The following is a 16,551-nucleotide window of genomic DNA, read 5'->3' on the forward strand; positions in this document are numbered from 1 at the left end:
TTGACATTCGGGGATTTTGAAATAGTGCGGTTTTCTTGACGTTTGTCTACTGCAGTAAAGGCCATTAATAAAGACTTAAGAGAGATGTAGGTTTGTCAAGACTTTTAATTGGTGACCTAGCAGAACAAGTTTACCTAACCGAGACATATTACGATTCTTGTCATAGATAAGTAATATATTCATCCCGAAATAGGTCATTTTTATAGTGAAGCAGTGGATTATATTTATATTGAGAATTACCTTATATTAGTTTAGTATAGATATAAGCATTTTTATCCATGAAGCTGTCTTCTTATTCACATATGGTCAGAAATATTTTGTATTTTTAACGACATTTTTATATCGGTTTGACGTCGATTTATATTACGACCCGGGAGTATGGAAATGGCAATTAGTTTATATATGTATCAATACAGACCAAAGTGCGGTTGATGGTTTATTTCAAGTACGCTCAAGGAGGCCGGGGTTAGACGGCAGATCGGTATATAAAGGTCGGTAAAACGTCCGAAATTATTGCGCACATCATTTCCTACACGGAAAGTCCATCGTCTTAAAAAACACCGTTGGGACTTTGAATGTTGCGTTGAGATGTCAATATGAGGATCAAAGTAGATATGATATCTCTTTTGACAACGCCCTTCTTCAATATGACGAACCGTTTGCACGTTTTTAACGAGTTGATAAGTACATTTTATATGCAATTTTTAGCACACTATTAAGAATGTTGCACTTCATAACCATCGCCGTTTAAAAGCAATTTAATGCCAAATCAAACTGAAATAAAAACAAGCCCAGAGTAAGAAAACAGCAATAAAGACAGACAAAAACAGGGCTGCGAAAGGACGAAAATCAATAGAAGCAGAGGCGAATCAAGGCACAAGCATAAAAAGCATATCAAGGAAGTTTCCGGATATGTTTATGTTGATAAACACAGGGTACATTTCAAGCTTGTGACATCTTATTAATAATCGATGGACTACACCCAAAAAACTATAAATCAGATTCTACAGGGTCATTAGCGAAATTTACGTCAGAAATGGGTGCAGGTATCACGCCATACTCTCCCAATCACGTGACTGTCATTCCCGGTTCTTTCCGATATCTCTGTCATTTATCAGGATTCAGTAAGATTGGTGAGGGTATATATATTTACAGTGTCATTAATACAAGTTTACATATAAAACATTAACGGGAAATGTGGACTCCTGCATGGAAGATATGAGGTATGTAAATACCATGTTTATTTTAGAGTATTCAGCACAAACTGAACTCGGGCATAGCATTAATAATTAATAATTATTTCCTTCAGAAAAAAATGGTGTATTAAAGGCAGAATAGGGTTATATTATATATAGTTCTATATAAATTTTCATGGAATGTTACAATTATATATTTTCATGAACAAGAATTGCTATTTTACAGCAGTATATAAACTAATTGAGTTTATGATATGTAGCCAAATAAGTCCATGCTTTTATACACGTTTACGCAATGAATTGTAACTCTACCCAGCATATAAACACGCACGCTAGACAATGTCACTGTTGACACTATACTACCTTTCAGTACTGAATATATTCTGTGTTGCGTGTTGTAATTTTCCCTGGCTTTTTAGTTTTTTTTTAGTTAGGGTTACGATTTCATTATATCTGTATTCTCCCTTTTTTCGCATCAATATATCTATTTTTTAATTATCATATATTTAATCTAAAACATGCATACGTGTACGTTGCGACCTTTCTATGTATATCTTCTAGTAATACATACACGTCATCGAATATCTGGAACGGAACTATATTTAGAACAAGTCAATAAGGCGCTATGCTAGTAACTGGTATTTCCATAGTGTGATGTGGATTTCCAGTTGACATTACGGGTTTTCCAACATTCAAACTATTTTTCAAAATGACGTTACGTTCGTTATAATGAAACATTGTAGAGGTGTTTCCGTAATTTAGTGTACAGATTAGCTCCAGATTTACAAAATACTAACACAACGATCATAATGGCGGTGTTAAGGAATATTGTCTTTATGTCACCAAAAGAGAAATCTTCAGACGCGTGTACAGCCGCACTGTCACCCGATGACTCTGTCCCTCCTCATGATGTTAAACGGCGCTGTAGTCACAAGGCATTTTGTATATTCCTGGTGTCATGTTTAATAGGACAATCTTACTTGATTGGATATACAATTAGTCAAATCAACAAAACTTCTGGTGCTGACATTGTATCATGTTCAAGTTCATCACGGTCTATATGGATACCATACAAACACAGTGGAAGTCCCGCTAAGATGGTAACAGACAGCTCGCCTTTTTACTGTCGGATCCTGCATCACAAGCTGTCCCATCTCATAGACTTAGTAAGTATAACAATGTTCTTATTTAACATAAAAGAAAGATTAACCAGTAGTAAGATAGCCAGAATGCGAAATTTACGTGAAATATTTATTTTACAACAGTGTTTTATTTCATTTGTTTATATATATAAATATTAATGATGAGATACAAAACATATATAATTTTATTATGGAAACTATTCTATTTTTCTTACGTGCACTTCCTTTGTCATTCTCTTTTTCTTTTCCTCTGAAATCTTTCTATTGTTTTGCTACGGTATATAATATGTAATATAGATGTATTGACGCTGTCAAAATGTTCAGATGAATTTTTTGATGAGAGGGCTTCAATAAATTAACATGACGTATGCCAAATCTATCTGATTTAATGATTGGAACGAAAATAGAATTTGTTTAAAAATGCAAACATAAATAATCAAAGAAAGCAATAAAAGATAAATATTTGTCTTAGGTTTTGAAGTGAGACGTACACGAGTTATTTATTATGTAAATCACAAAACAAGATATAACAGATAAACCTCCTTTATGATGTATATAATAGACACGGACGGAAACATATGATTGCTACCACGGGACATGGTATCTAGATGTAAGCCCCGATGTGGTGACAGCTATATATTTCTGTAGATGCGAGACAGCTAAAAACAGGGCAGATGTAATAGATATCTATACCAGCTACATCAATGTGATTTGAGTAAGAGATCAGATATATATATATGTATATATATTTATATGGGCAAAGAAGTAATTCAAATATGTATTTATACATGGTCAGTGTCTTAAAATATAAGCTGTATTTTGGCGAGGGTAAAGAAAGACAAAAGTGGCGAGCCTTGGCGAGCCACTTTTGTCTTTCTGTCCCGAGCCAAAAATACAGCTTATACATGTATTTTAAGACACTGACCATGTATTCTATTTATCCTGCAACAGTCTTAAAAATACTCATAAAAAATAATCATTTTGAAGTGAAACGGTGTAAAATGATAGAAACATGTTCGCCTTTTAAACTTAGTTTCACTTTGAAGTAGGTCAGTCAAACTGACGCACGTGCTCAGATTCCAAAATACAGCTGTTTTCCGTCACTGCCGTATACAGCAAAAATATATACGGTGGGTGTATTCCGACAATGCGGTGGCAGTTGCAGGATAAATATATATATATGTATTTGTTTGTTGTATAGTTATCAGATACCATATATTTAATGATAACATACATGCTAGAGATAGGGTGTGAAATATAATAAAGTATAATATTCATATACGATAAAACATATATGAAATATATTAAGTAATACAATGTATAACATATATCCATTTTATATTTGTGACAGTTGGTTATTGCAAATAGATCCAAAATTCGCATTCCTGATGAACGACAGCAATCCTGGGCAGCAACTACACGGCCTTCTACTCAGCTCCTACATTACCGAGGACTCGAAGGTAGCCTTGATATCAACATATAACATTTGTATTATCTATAGGCAAATGGAAACTAAACTGTGCATTGGTATCATTGTGACTAAAGAAAGACAAATGAAAGTAGAGAATAGAGACACGAAGTCAATCCTAATTTTGAGGTGGATGCGTATATTTATTTTTTTCGCATTCTCTTTGTCTACATTGCTGTCCACATCATTACGACGTGTGTATGATTTCTTATAATCTACCCTGCTGTGGAGAGGTGTTAAAACAAAACATTTGTTTGTTAATTAAACTGTAAATTCGATTTTAACTGCATCCTGTCTAAATTTAAATTTTAAATTCTTAATGTTTATTTGCAGATCGAAGATACTACATAAGAAAGGTACCCAGACTTCATCTTAATGATAAAAACGTAAGGATTTTGGAGGACGGAAGTGTGGAAGTACAACAGGATGGGGTCTATTGGGTATATAGTATAGTGACCTTTGTACATACAGCCAATGGCACTATTGCTCCGATGGACGATCATTACATATACCGGAAACGTTTTAATGATCAAACTGTCATTCTGTCAGACAGAAGCCAGAAACAATACCTGCAAACGAAGTCCATCTACTCCTTGGACCTATCTGGAAACTTTGATCTACGAAAAGGAGATATATTAAATCCTGTTATTCGGAACTTCTCCTCTGTTTACAGGCTTACAGCCGCAAACTACTGGGGAGTATACCAAGTAAGACCAATGGCAAAGTAAATTTTGCCAAATTATCAAGGGACAAACGGTATTTTCATACTTAAAGTACACAAGTAGATATTCAACAAGTGCTGTAATTAAATTAAATTTACCCATTATAATTATTATTTAATTAAAAATAATTGTTAATATTAATGAAATCTATTTGATTGCGATATATAGCTTGATATATGTGATAATATATCTTTATTCTGTGTATTATTACAACTATTACAACCATGTAAAAGGACATTGATGCATCGATGATTAAGAGAGTAATGATTTAATTTTTTGTTGGAGAATCTGACGAATATTATCATATTTGTTACATTCTGAAAAATAAAGTAATGCAGTTTCAAAAGATTGATTGCATTCACATTCAATTAAATGATCTTTGTAACGATCATAGTTTAAATTACTAGTATTATTTCTTAATTGGCATAGAATGATATTTAAATTTCGATTTCCACAAAATTTGAAAATATCATTTGATTCAGACTTATAAATTGACTTTTATTTAGTAGCCTTTTAAGCTGTGGCGTAGAATGCATTTTACTAAAATCTGGATCAAGTCTATTAATTTCATTAAACATGGATGGAAAAAACTTTCAAAATAACTTACAGTACGACATAATGGGGGATCAAATATTCTATTTATTCGGAGGGGATATCTGTCGAGAGTTTCATCATGAACATATGGTTGAATAATATCTCGAAGACAATCTGAAGTTGCATTGTTCATTATTCTATACGCCATGATAAGTTTATGATTCTTTCTTCTGCAACTTAAAGATTCCCATCCTAATTCTTTGTATGATTTATCATGTAGTGTTCCTCTGCGTAAACCTGTTATTAATCTCCCAGCTTCTAATTGTGTAGTTTCTAATAGATTTTTTGAGCTAGTGTACAGTTGTCCCAAACAACATCTGCGTATTCAATAATTGGTCTGATGTAGGATGTATAGATAATAGTTAGTGATTTTCTATCAACTTTCTGTTTTATTAATCTTAGAATATTTATTCTTTTAAATGCTTTATCATAAATTCTAGATATGCGTTGGTTCCATTTAGCACCGTCACTAAGTGTAATAGGTTCACCATAAAAAGTAATGATATGGTGACTCTTGTCAGTTTTTCTTGAAAAGATAATAGATTCAGTTTTGGAAGGATTTTTTTTTTTATATTTATTTTATTTTTAAGACATTTTTAATACATAAATACACAAAAATCACACACACAAACACTCATCGATTACATTATGTATGGTTTGCTATCAACATAGTCATAATATTATCTTCAATGTCATCATAACCTATATTTTTCATCATCATAGTCTCATCATCCTACTTAAACATTAAAATCATCATCATAATACTAATCATCATACTAATCATCATCATCAACATACTCATCCCCATAATCATCATCATAAACATCATAATCATCCTCAAAGTCATCTTCATCATAATCTCATCATCATCATCATAATCATACTAATCATCCTACGAATCATTATCATCATAATCATCATACTCATAACCATCATAAAATCATCATAGTCATCTTCATCATAATCTCATCTTCACAATCATATCCTACGAATCATTACCATCATAATCATCATAATCATCATACTCATAACCATCATTACATCATCATCAGCATCATCATTAGTCATCATCACAATCTCATCATGATATCATCATCATCATAATCATCATCATCATCATCATCATCATCATCATCATCTTATCATCATCATCATCATCATAATCTCATCATGATATCATTATCATGTATATATAGTCATCATCATAATCATCATCATCATCATTTTACTCATCATCATACTAATCATCATATAACCATAATCATAATCATCATACTCATCATCAACATCAATTTAACTTCAAGGATAAATACATACAAACCAAACATACTCCTATACCTGTATACATATTCTGATAAACATACATCCATCCACACATACATACATACATTGTATTCAGTTTCCTGGTAGCCTGATCAATCCTGTCGAGGGCTCAGCTTCTGTGTTGGTCATATCAACTCTTGCCACATCAACTGAGTCATCGGCACCATTGACCAGGCTCCACACTGACTTCACCATTTAGATCTAGCATATACACACAAAACATACATACACATTCAAAACAATATCATACGTATACACATTCAAAATTACTTAAATGTGCACTAACATACATACACACACATACACACTAACACACAACCTCACACACATACTCATGCATATTCACACATACTTGCATTTAATAGTCTACTTGCTATTTTGACTTATATATAATTCACTTAGCGAAGAAAAAAGGGAGACAACAAAAAAGGAAAGGGATAAAGCAGAGAGAGATAGAGGGAGGCCATGGGAAGATGAATTCATTCTTATCCGAATTACAGTGTACAGGTGTTATTGTCAGCACAATGTCAGGATTAGATTTCAAGTTTAATAAGATTTTCCGATTTTCTCCATTCATTCATAAATTTTAATCTTAAAGTGTTAGTTTTGCTATTTGAAATATATTTTTGTACAGAATAATGACTTTGTATAGTTTTCACTAAAGTATTGATATTCAGAGAACTATGCAGGCATCGTGTTATGTAAATGTAGTGTTTAATTATCAAAATTATTGAGAGAGAGATTTGGTGTCATTAAAATTTAAATATATAGCTGGAGGTTGCAGTAAAATGCATAGTTATTTATGAATAATTTAATAGAGTATTAATAAAATCATATAAAACATTATATTTCATCTTTGTTTTTCTGTCATGGGTTGGGTGTTATTTCTATCAGTTTATTCCATTTTTTCCAATCAGTATTAAATTTTTCTAAACTCCTATTTCCTTTATCAATGCAAATATATTTCAGAACACTGTAATTATCCTTGATAATGGTTTTCAATGCCGTTACTGATAAGTTTTGCTCTAAACATCTTGATCTATAAATATATTGTTTCATAATAAGTAAAATCAGATTGTCTGTTGCATAATATATGTTTTTGTTGTTAAGCATGCCAAAAATAAAGGTTTGTTTATTAAAAGAAAATGGAATCAATAATGCATCTAACAAAAATTCAAAGTGTTCAAAAAACATTTGTACTTCTCTGCACTCCCAAAATATATGAGTTATTGTTTCTATTTCTGTTTTACAAAAGAAGCAATATGGAGTATCAGTTAGACCAATTTTGAATAAATATGAATTTGTTGTTAATATGTGCTGGTTTATTCTATATTGTAACCACAGTAATTTTGAGCTTCTAGTAATTCGAAAAGGGGTCAAATATATATATATATATCCAAGTTTCTTCATCTATTTCAAATAAGTTGTTCCACTTCCTTTTACCAGTAGGTAGGATTTTATTACTACAAAGAATGCTGTAGAGATCTTTTGACCCTTTCTTGCTTTTAAGAAAAATTTCTAAATTATTGGGAATAAAGGGATAAGATAAGTTAATATTATCAAATTGTCTGTGCAATAGAAAGTCCCTGATGGAATTAATAATACCCTGGTAAGTTAAACAAAATTGTGTTAACAGTGAATTTTGCTGTAAACTCCTGAAAACTGTAAAATGTCAATAGGTGGGGATGTTTCATAAGATCATGAAGTATAACAATACCCTTTTTATACCATCCCTGATAAAATACTACTTTTCTATTTACTTTTAAATCTTTATTAAACCAAATGGGTGTTTTCAGTATTGGGTAAATATACTTACTATTTAATTGTGTTGTTTTCTCTATAAGACAGCTCCAAGACTTAAATACATCTTTCCAAAACAGATTTTTACATCTAGATTCACATTTTTTAATGTATTCTGCTCCACAGTTAGCCAAAATGCCTATATCAATATTTTTTGCTAAAATGCATTGCCATTTAACTGACTTAGAGTATAATCTTCTTATCCATGTTAACTTCAAAGCTCTAATAAAAGAATATATATCCAACATTCTAAGCCCTCCTTCATTATATTCTTTTACAATAATATCTCTTCTTACCTTGTCAACTTTACTGTTCCAAAGACAATTATAAAGTTCCGAATTTAATTTTTTAATGAAGGATATATCAGGGTTTGGCAATGATATGAATAAGCGGTTGAGTTGTGAGAATCCGCTTATTCCAGTTACTCAGGAGTGATTTAAGTTTTACTTTTTTTTGTCAAAATTCATTCTAACCATTCTATATAAATCTACATTAAACTCAATACCCAATAATGTAAATGTACTTTTCCCCCAATGTAAATTCCACTCTGGACAAAACTTTTCTTCGCTGTATTTTCTACTACCTATCCAAATAACTTCAGTCTTACCCTTGTTTATCTTTAGACCAGATATTTCAGCATATTTTTTTTAACTCTTCCAGTGTTTCTTGTAATGACTTTCTTGACCCATCAAGAATGACTGATGTATCATCAGCGTACTGAGACAATAATATAGGAGTAACTTTAATATCAATTCCATGAATATTAACATTATTCCTTATCCTAATTCCTAGCACTTCTGCACATAAAATGAATAGGTATGGAGAGACAGGGTCACCTTGACGACAACCTCGTTTAATATTGAAAACATGAAGATAACCCCCCCCCCCCCCCACCCCCCCCCCCCCCCCCCCCACCCCCCACCCCCCCCACCCCCCACCCCACCCCCACCCCCTTGATTAACTGATGAATTTGCCCTTTTTGAAAAATATTTATCCATTTTCTTATATCCCTCCCAAAATTGAAAAATTCCAACACTTTATCAATGAAAACCCACCCTACCGAATCAAAGGCTTTTTCAAAATCAACATTTAAGATAAAATTAAGATAAATTATAATAATCATAATGTATTGGGGCCACGTGAGATAAATTAATATGAAACAGGCAATGCCTGAAAAGAGCGAAGCTAGCTAGTATGCCAATGTATAACATAAAAATAGTGATAAACGTTTCGCCGTTTAATAACGAGAAAGTAATAATAACCGGAAACCAGAAAGACTTTTCTGAAGATGCTATTTCTCAGAAAATTGTGAAATGCTTTTGTAGTATGTATGGTCAATATCAACATGCAAAGGATTTTTTTGTGAATTGGTTATCTCCATTGCTTTGTGCTGACTTTCAAAACCCATCGTTTTTTTTTTTATTATTTTCTGTTTGGGGTTGACCATTTGGAATTGTTGTCGCCCTTGGTTTTGCATAGTACAGTATGTGTGATCATTACCAGAGACATATGAATGATTTATTGCATATAATGTGTTTATATACCAGACATATATCTCTGTATATACCTAAAATGAGAGTTTTCTAAACAGCAGTTCAACTGTAGGTATATGGCCCCATGTAGTTGAAGGATCAAAGCATGACATTGAATACATGCCAATTATTTCCATTGCTTCCTTTCAACCATACTTTTATGCGAATGTCCAAATGAATTGCTGCTGCTTTAACTTCAGAAAGTGTAGCCCAACCATTATTGAATAGCGTATGTGTCCTGTATGTGGAATTAGAAATTGATGTGTTTTGAACCAATTTTTTTTTTTTTTTTTAAATCTTCCCAGAAAATCCAGTTTTTATACATATCTGTACAGATGTGCTTTCTCAGTCTTTGAGAAAAATCACCATGTAATGATCATGTAATGATAAACATAAAATTGCATCACTTCAACACCAATGGTGAACATGTAAACTGGATTCACAGGGGCATGTCTAGTCTTATATTTAAAAATAGATACATTTTGTAGCCAGAAATAGCTAGATGTTAATTTATATAGGTATTTCTAGCTATTTTTTTAATATAAGACAAGACATGTCCCTGTGGTTGATTAGAGGAACAATTGTTAAGTTCCAATGTAGACAGAGCTATAACCAAGGCACTGGACTGTTAATTGTCTGTGATTATTTCCCCTTATTAGCCTTGATACAAAGTAGAATAATCAGTGAGCTTAAATGAGTAATTTCAAATATGTAATACCCAAACCTGTATAGTAATTAAAACTATAAAGTGCAGTACAGTACAATACAGGTCTGACAATGTTATGTCTAGTTATAATCAGAAGTGGATCCAGGATGGATAAAAAATCTAGACAACAGTTACAATTCAGGATGTCAATCGATTTTATTTCTGATTAATTTCACGATCAATATAACACTTGCGAAAGATGTAGTATTTTATTGTTCATGGTGCAAATTCAGCAGCTCATATCTATGTAGTTGTTGTTCTAGCCTCTTTATTTCAGCTGCTCCTGACACAACTTCCAAAGCTGTATCTGAAAAAATACAATAGTTACAAATGTTTTTTTTTCATATTTTTCATTTAATGACAACACTCTTAAGCTAAAGCTTTCATTTTTCTACATGTCCGGAGTATGCTTTACAATATCTCAACAAATAGGATGTATATATTCTATGTATGTGCTATTCCCACCCTATACATGAAGTCTTTTGACATGCTTGCTGTTTACTTTATAGACAAGAAAATAGAAAACATATATACATACATTTTACATGTATTTTAATTGGTAAATTAGAAAGCCCAGGATTCATATCAGGCAAGGTCATGGATGTTAGAATACTCAGGGGGTGGGGTCGGATAAGATATGTTTACTGATGGTGGATAAGGTCATGGATTAATGACACTCAGGGATTAGAATACACGTAGACAGTTTCAAAATTTCACGTGTATTATATTGTAGTTACCGATGTTTATTATAGAGGAAGGAAAATCAAATGCATACAATTAGTCAAGCTGTCACATCATTATGTTTGACTGGTTTATAGATTCAAATGTGGTTTATTACATATTTAGTTATAGAATATTTTCATTTTCACTCAATGCCAATATGATAATCAACAGGAAAGTGTTTCATTAAAAAACATCACATTATCTTTAGATATCCCAAATATTAGTGCCAAATGGAAGCATTCCAGTAATATACAGATTTCATGTGGCAGTACATTTAGTTATCTGTGAGGGGAAAATAAGGTTAAGTGTGAATCAGATGTAATTTTGCAACATTGATATTGTTGGTAACAGTAACATAGCTGGTAACTACAATGTAAACTTAATGTCTCTACCAACCTTATGTATATACTGTGTTCTATAGTAGAATTAGAAATACAGTTCGTTTTGAGAGATTATCATCTTTTAATTAAAACTGGTATTGGGCACCATTGAAAATTAATAGCTAAATGAATGAATTTGATATAACCACATGGACATGTCTCGTCATATATTTTAAAAATAGCCATAAATACTTATATATAAAGTCTTCATATAGGTATATCTGGCTATATTTTTAAAATAGGGCTAGACATGCCCCTGTGGTATACGTTAACAGTAATAAAAGCATGCATACATGATGAGTGTGTTTCAAATGGTATCAGATAGCCCGAGTTTCCTCTGGCCCTAACACTACACCATACATACATATCAGACTGCAGTATAACGTTAGGCAAACCTTGCCACGAGAAAGTGAAAGTACACTGTTGATGACTAAATACATGAAGACAACATTCCAAACTTTCGCAGTAAATACATGTACTACACATACATGTACTTCGTTACACTAGTCTCACTGTACAGTACACAACGGTGACATTACCTTGTAGCTTCTACTTTCGTTTTGACATGGTTTTGTACGCCTTCACCCACCTCCAGCTCATTTTTATGTCGCTTTTACTTACGTTTTAGGTTCCATGAATTGTAGAATATACAACACCGCCCTCCAATCTATCAGGGTATCAGCCGTAACTGTTGCCAGTTCCCCACGAGCACGTTTTCACCATTTTCTGTTTACATATGTATTCTCTAGCTCGGTGCTCCACTGAGGTCCGACAAGTTGACGGAGGTAATGGCGGACAATCGACCTCACGATCTGATTGGCTAGATTTATATAGCAACCACGTTGCCTAGGAACGACATGGAGGGTGCAACATCTCGGTACATTTTCGGCAATCATCGGAAATATGCCGAATGTTCCCAGTTCCGTCCTCGAAACCATAACTCGAGCTACATTTTATTCGCACACTATAACAGAGTATTTTTTACAAAAATAATTAGTCAGAATTATGAACACACCAACTGGATTTACGTAACGTTCGACTTTTTATACAGTTTCTGCAGACAACTGGAGCGGGTTGCACACGCTCACTTCCGGCAGAAAATTTTCAGGCTGTACCATCCCGTACGACGTTATGCGAAGCTGGGCTAGAATACTGTACATGTACATACGTGCACGTTAACGGTAAAGAGCTTCGCTCGGGCAGCTTCGCTGCCCGAAGAGCTTCGCTCTTATAATAATCATAATGTATTGACGCCACGTGAGATAAATTCTGAACCCTTTCCGTATTGTTGTCTAAATTTTTAATTTTTTAAAAATCTTTCTAGTAAACATAGATGATAATACTTTTTGTAATGGTACATCTACGTAAAGGTATCAAATACAGAAACTTAACACAGTGATTTATTATTATTTTCGTTTCGGTAGAGCAATCGGGGATGACGTCACCAATTCCCAGTAAATTTAAATATAGACTGAAAACTACCGAATCGACTGACGGCATATTATCAATCAAGCACAGGTAACCTAGATCTATACATGTTGTAAACACCATGGAAGGCACACGTACCAAGGGTGAATATACAAAGGTAGAGACAGAGCTGGAGGTAAAGGTGGAAAGTCCCACCCCTTCCTCCACCGAGAAATACGCCCCGCCAACACCGAAGTGGCTTATGTTTGGAGTTGTTTTGTCTGTAGCTTTAATATTACTTCAGATAATATCTGTAGTTCTCACAGTCGACTCAATCAACAACCTGCAGAATTCTGCCAGATCACATTCTACACCAGTCTACAACGGGTATCAGCAGAAGGCCATACTATCCAAGATCCCCTGCAACCGGTCGGCACTTTGTTCTGTGGTAGAGGATGACACCTATACAAAGCTATTCACAATTGTAAGTAATACTGATTACAAATGTGAAAAACAAGAATGCAATCATAACTATGTATCATATAACATATATTTTGTAACTGAAAATTATATAGCAGTAACTGAAAAGAATATGCTTTCATATTCAAAATTCAAATGTTATTAGCACTGTTGTAATTAAATCTGAAGCTAGAAAAGAACAGTAAGGAAATACCAAGATTATATATAATACCTCATGCAGCTGCATATAGGCCTGTCCTCTTCAGCTCTAATGACTATGTAATAAGTAAACATTACCTTCGTATTAGATGGCGACGTAATGTTTGTGTTTTTTATGTGGTCTCTTAAAATTGTTTTATATATTACTGCAAATGTAATTTATATTAAACGGAATTCCGAAGTTGATAGATGAAATGCAAGAATACGTATGTTTATTTATTTATCTATTGATTCATTCATTTATCTCTTGATCCCCCAGTTCAGTGGTATCAAACGTCAATCCCTCGTCAGGAGAACCAATAAGGGAATGCTTCCATATCAGACCTGGCCGAATTGTAAGCAGTTCACACTATCGCTATCAAATTGTTCGAGAAATGAATTAAGTTGGACTGTTGATGCATATGGACGCCGAGAAGTTAGGAATGGTACCGCAACGATCAAGGAAAATTCTACGTATGGAGTGCATAGCATATTTACTTTTGAGAACCCGCATGACAATACAAAAAATATTTCTGAAATCATACATAAGATACATATTGAAAGAGGTTCACATAATGGTTCCGAAGTAGTGTTTGAAAGGAGTGTTGTTTTCGAATCAGAAACAGACATTTTTAAAACGAGTACAATTTTTGACTTTGTATATCTATACGCTGGTGATAGGGTGTATCCATCAGTTTCGGACACTTCATTTCTATACAACATGTCACAGGCCAACGTATGGGGTATTTTTCCCGTGATATAAACCAGCTAATTGCTGATTTAGGTGATTGTTTAAAACAAGGAAGTATGCCGTTATCAGTAGATTGTTTTCAAACTTCCCTACATTTGCGTTAAATCCATGTAATGTGAATGTCAGGTTTATTACATATGTCGAAGCACCAAAACATGATAGATCACATAATTTCAGAAACGCGGCCATGAAATTAGCCTTAGAAACATCCTCAAATTATTATTGTTCATCTGTAAATAACAGAGTTGTTAATCACTTATATTTCGCGTTGGTTTTGTTTTCGATTTATACGCGAGGAGAGTCAATCGCGAATTCAAATCCTTCGAGATCCTTTGTATGAAACTAATACCGACGGATGGCATTGTAGGAGTCTTGGAGAATCAGTTACTCTAATAGCTCATCATTCACGAATTTAAAGTCATTTCTAGTTCAGCGTTTGCGAAATCATGCTTAAGTAAATATGTCTGAAGAGGTAAGTTCGCGAAATGAAATATGCGCGAAGTCTATGTAACTTATATTTAAATTACATTTTTGGAAATGGAAGTGGAAACAGTTGGACGAACAGACCGATTGAAACGACTATTTCATTGCACTATATGTCACTCACATTGCTTCGCGGAGTCATAGTAATCGTTTTATTACTCGCAAGAATGTACAATTTAATCATGGTTTTATTCATTTCCATGATCTAATAAACGTTGAATCATATATGGTGCAGCCGTTATAACTTCTGAGTAAAAACTTTTTATATGCACACAACATCTTTGCAAATTTTGTATTATTCGATTCGATATATTCATTCTTAAACATAAATGGACCTAACCGCATATATTACTTACAAAGAACAGCAACATTCTGGGTCAAAACTGGATCAAAGCACCACTGACGAGGCATGGTTTGCCGAAATATGATTAACAAAAACGAATTATATTTCAGTATATTTCTGATTAGTTGGAACTGTTCAAAAAGATACATGTATGTTAGGCGTTTAGGCCTGTTTCGATTCACTTGGTTATTGCTGTTTAATTCCAATGAGTGTGTAAATACCTTACAATAAAAGTAAAAATGATTTATCAATAATGCTACCAATCTTCTATCATAAATTTTGTAATGTTAAATTTCGGTGAGTTTTTTTTATTGCCGGTATAACCCATCATGTACTATAACTCATTATTCATAGGTCACCAGTATAACCCATCATGTTCTATAAATAATTATTCATAGGTGACCGGTATATCCCATCATGTTCTATAACTCATTATTCATATGTGACCGGTATAACCCATCATGTACTATAACTCATTATTCATAGGTGGCCGGTATAAACCATCATGTACTATAACTCATTATTCATATGTGACCGGTATAACCTATCATGTACTATAACTTCAACAGTGTACATACTAAAGATGTAAATAAAAATGCTGATTATGAGGAAAACGAAATACAGACTGTGGTTTCTTTCTTTCACGAACAATAACACAACTACACATATTCTTAACTAATTAATTAGATGTTTTAATACGTTGTGCTGATGAAATATATAGACTGAAAAACGGTAATATTTTAAGCTTATTATGAAACATATTTGATAAACTATCAATAAACGAAGATGATGAGAAAACAACACATGGAAGCGTTTTTTATCATGATGAGAATTGTTAGGCTGGTACAAGCTGGATTGATTTAGAGTTATTGACTTTATAAAGCAGAAAATATTCCAATGGAAAACAAATATATTCTTATATCATTGGTACCAAACACTGTAATATTGCCATAATATATTCCTTGGGTTTTAGGGAAGGAATGAACATTGAAATAAATATAGCACCAGCTTCAAGAGTAGACCAGATTTTTTGTACGAAGGGAATGAAATTTTTAAAAATATCAAGTCATATAATAAATGGGTTGCGTTAGGGGTACAGTGGATAAGTGACGCATATCAATAATTGGTCCATCCAATGAACCCTAAATATAACAGGCCAAAATAAGTCTTGGTCTTGTGTTTGTGAACAAACCCGATCTGCACGTTTGGAGGCATATTTTGTCAACTGCATGTTTTTTATTGTGCTCATAAGTTATTTTACTGCATGCCTTGCCTGACGTAAGTGTAATGTTATGTTATCTATAGGAAAACGTGACACATAAAA

The 16,551-nt window shown here is 33.1% G+C and overlaps 2 protein-coding genes and 1 long non-coding RNA gene across 3 annotated transcripts; 2 read left to right on the forward strand and 1 right to left on the reverse strand.

Moving 5' to 3' along the window:
• Positions 1-1,345: 1,345 nt before the first annotated feature.
• On the forward strand, positions 1,346-5,899 carry LOC117341707. Its single transcript, XM_033903569.1, has 3 exons — positions 1,346-2,362; positions 3,690-3,798; positions 4,140-5,899. The coding sequence occupies exons 1-3, from the start codon at positions 2,006-2,008 to the stop codon at positions 4,532-4,534; spliced, it is 861 nt and encodes a 286-aa protein (XP_033759460.1). The 5' UTR covers positions 1,346-2,005; the 3' UTR covers positions 4,535-5,899.
• A 4,720-nt stretch (positions 5,900-10,619) lies between these two features.
• Positions 10,620-12,554, reverse strand: LOC117341710. The gene is made up of 2 exons (XR_004535708.1): positions 12,208-12,554; positions 10,620-10,790 (listed from the first exon to the last, which is right to left on the reverse strand). It is a non-coding gene; the product is annotated as an uncharacterized LOC117341710 (long non-coding RNA).
• A 469-nt stretch (positions 12,555-13,023) lies between these two features.
• LOC117341708 lies at positions 13,024-15,846 on the forward strand. The gene is made up of 2 exons (XM_033903570.1): positions 13,024-13,477; positions 13,931-15,846. Exons 1-2 carry the CDS (start codon positions 13,136-13,138, stop codon positions 14,411-14,413), a joined length of 825 nt encoding a protein of 274 aa, XP_033759461.1. The 5' UTR covers positions 13,024-13,135; the 3' UTR covers positions 14,414-15,846.
• The last annotated feature ends 705 nt before the right edge of the window (positions 15,847-16,551 follow it).

The sequence above is a fragment of the Pecten maximus genome, chromosome 14 (assembly GCF_902652985.1).
Source record: "Pecten maximus chromosome 14, xPecMax1.1, whole genome shotgun sequence".
NCBI classification, from domain to species: Eukaryota; Metazoa; Mollusca; class Bivalvia; order Pectinida; family Pectinidae; genus Pecten; species Pecten maximus.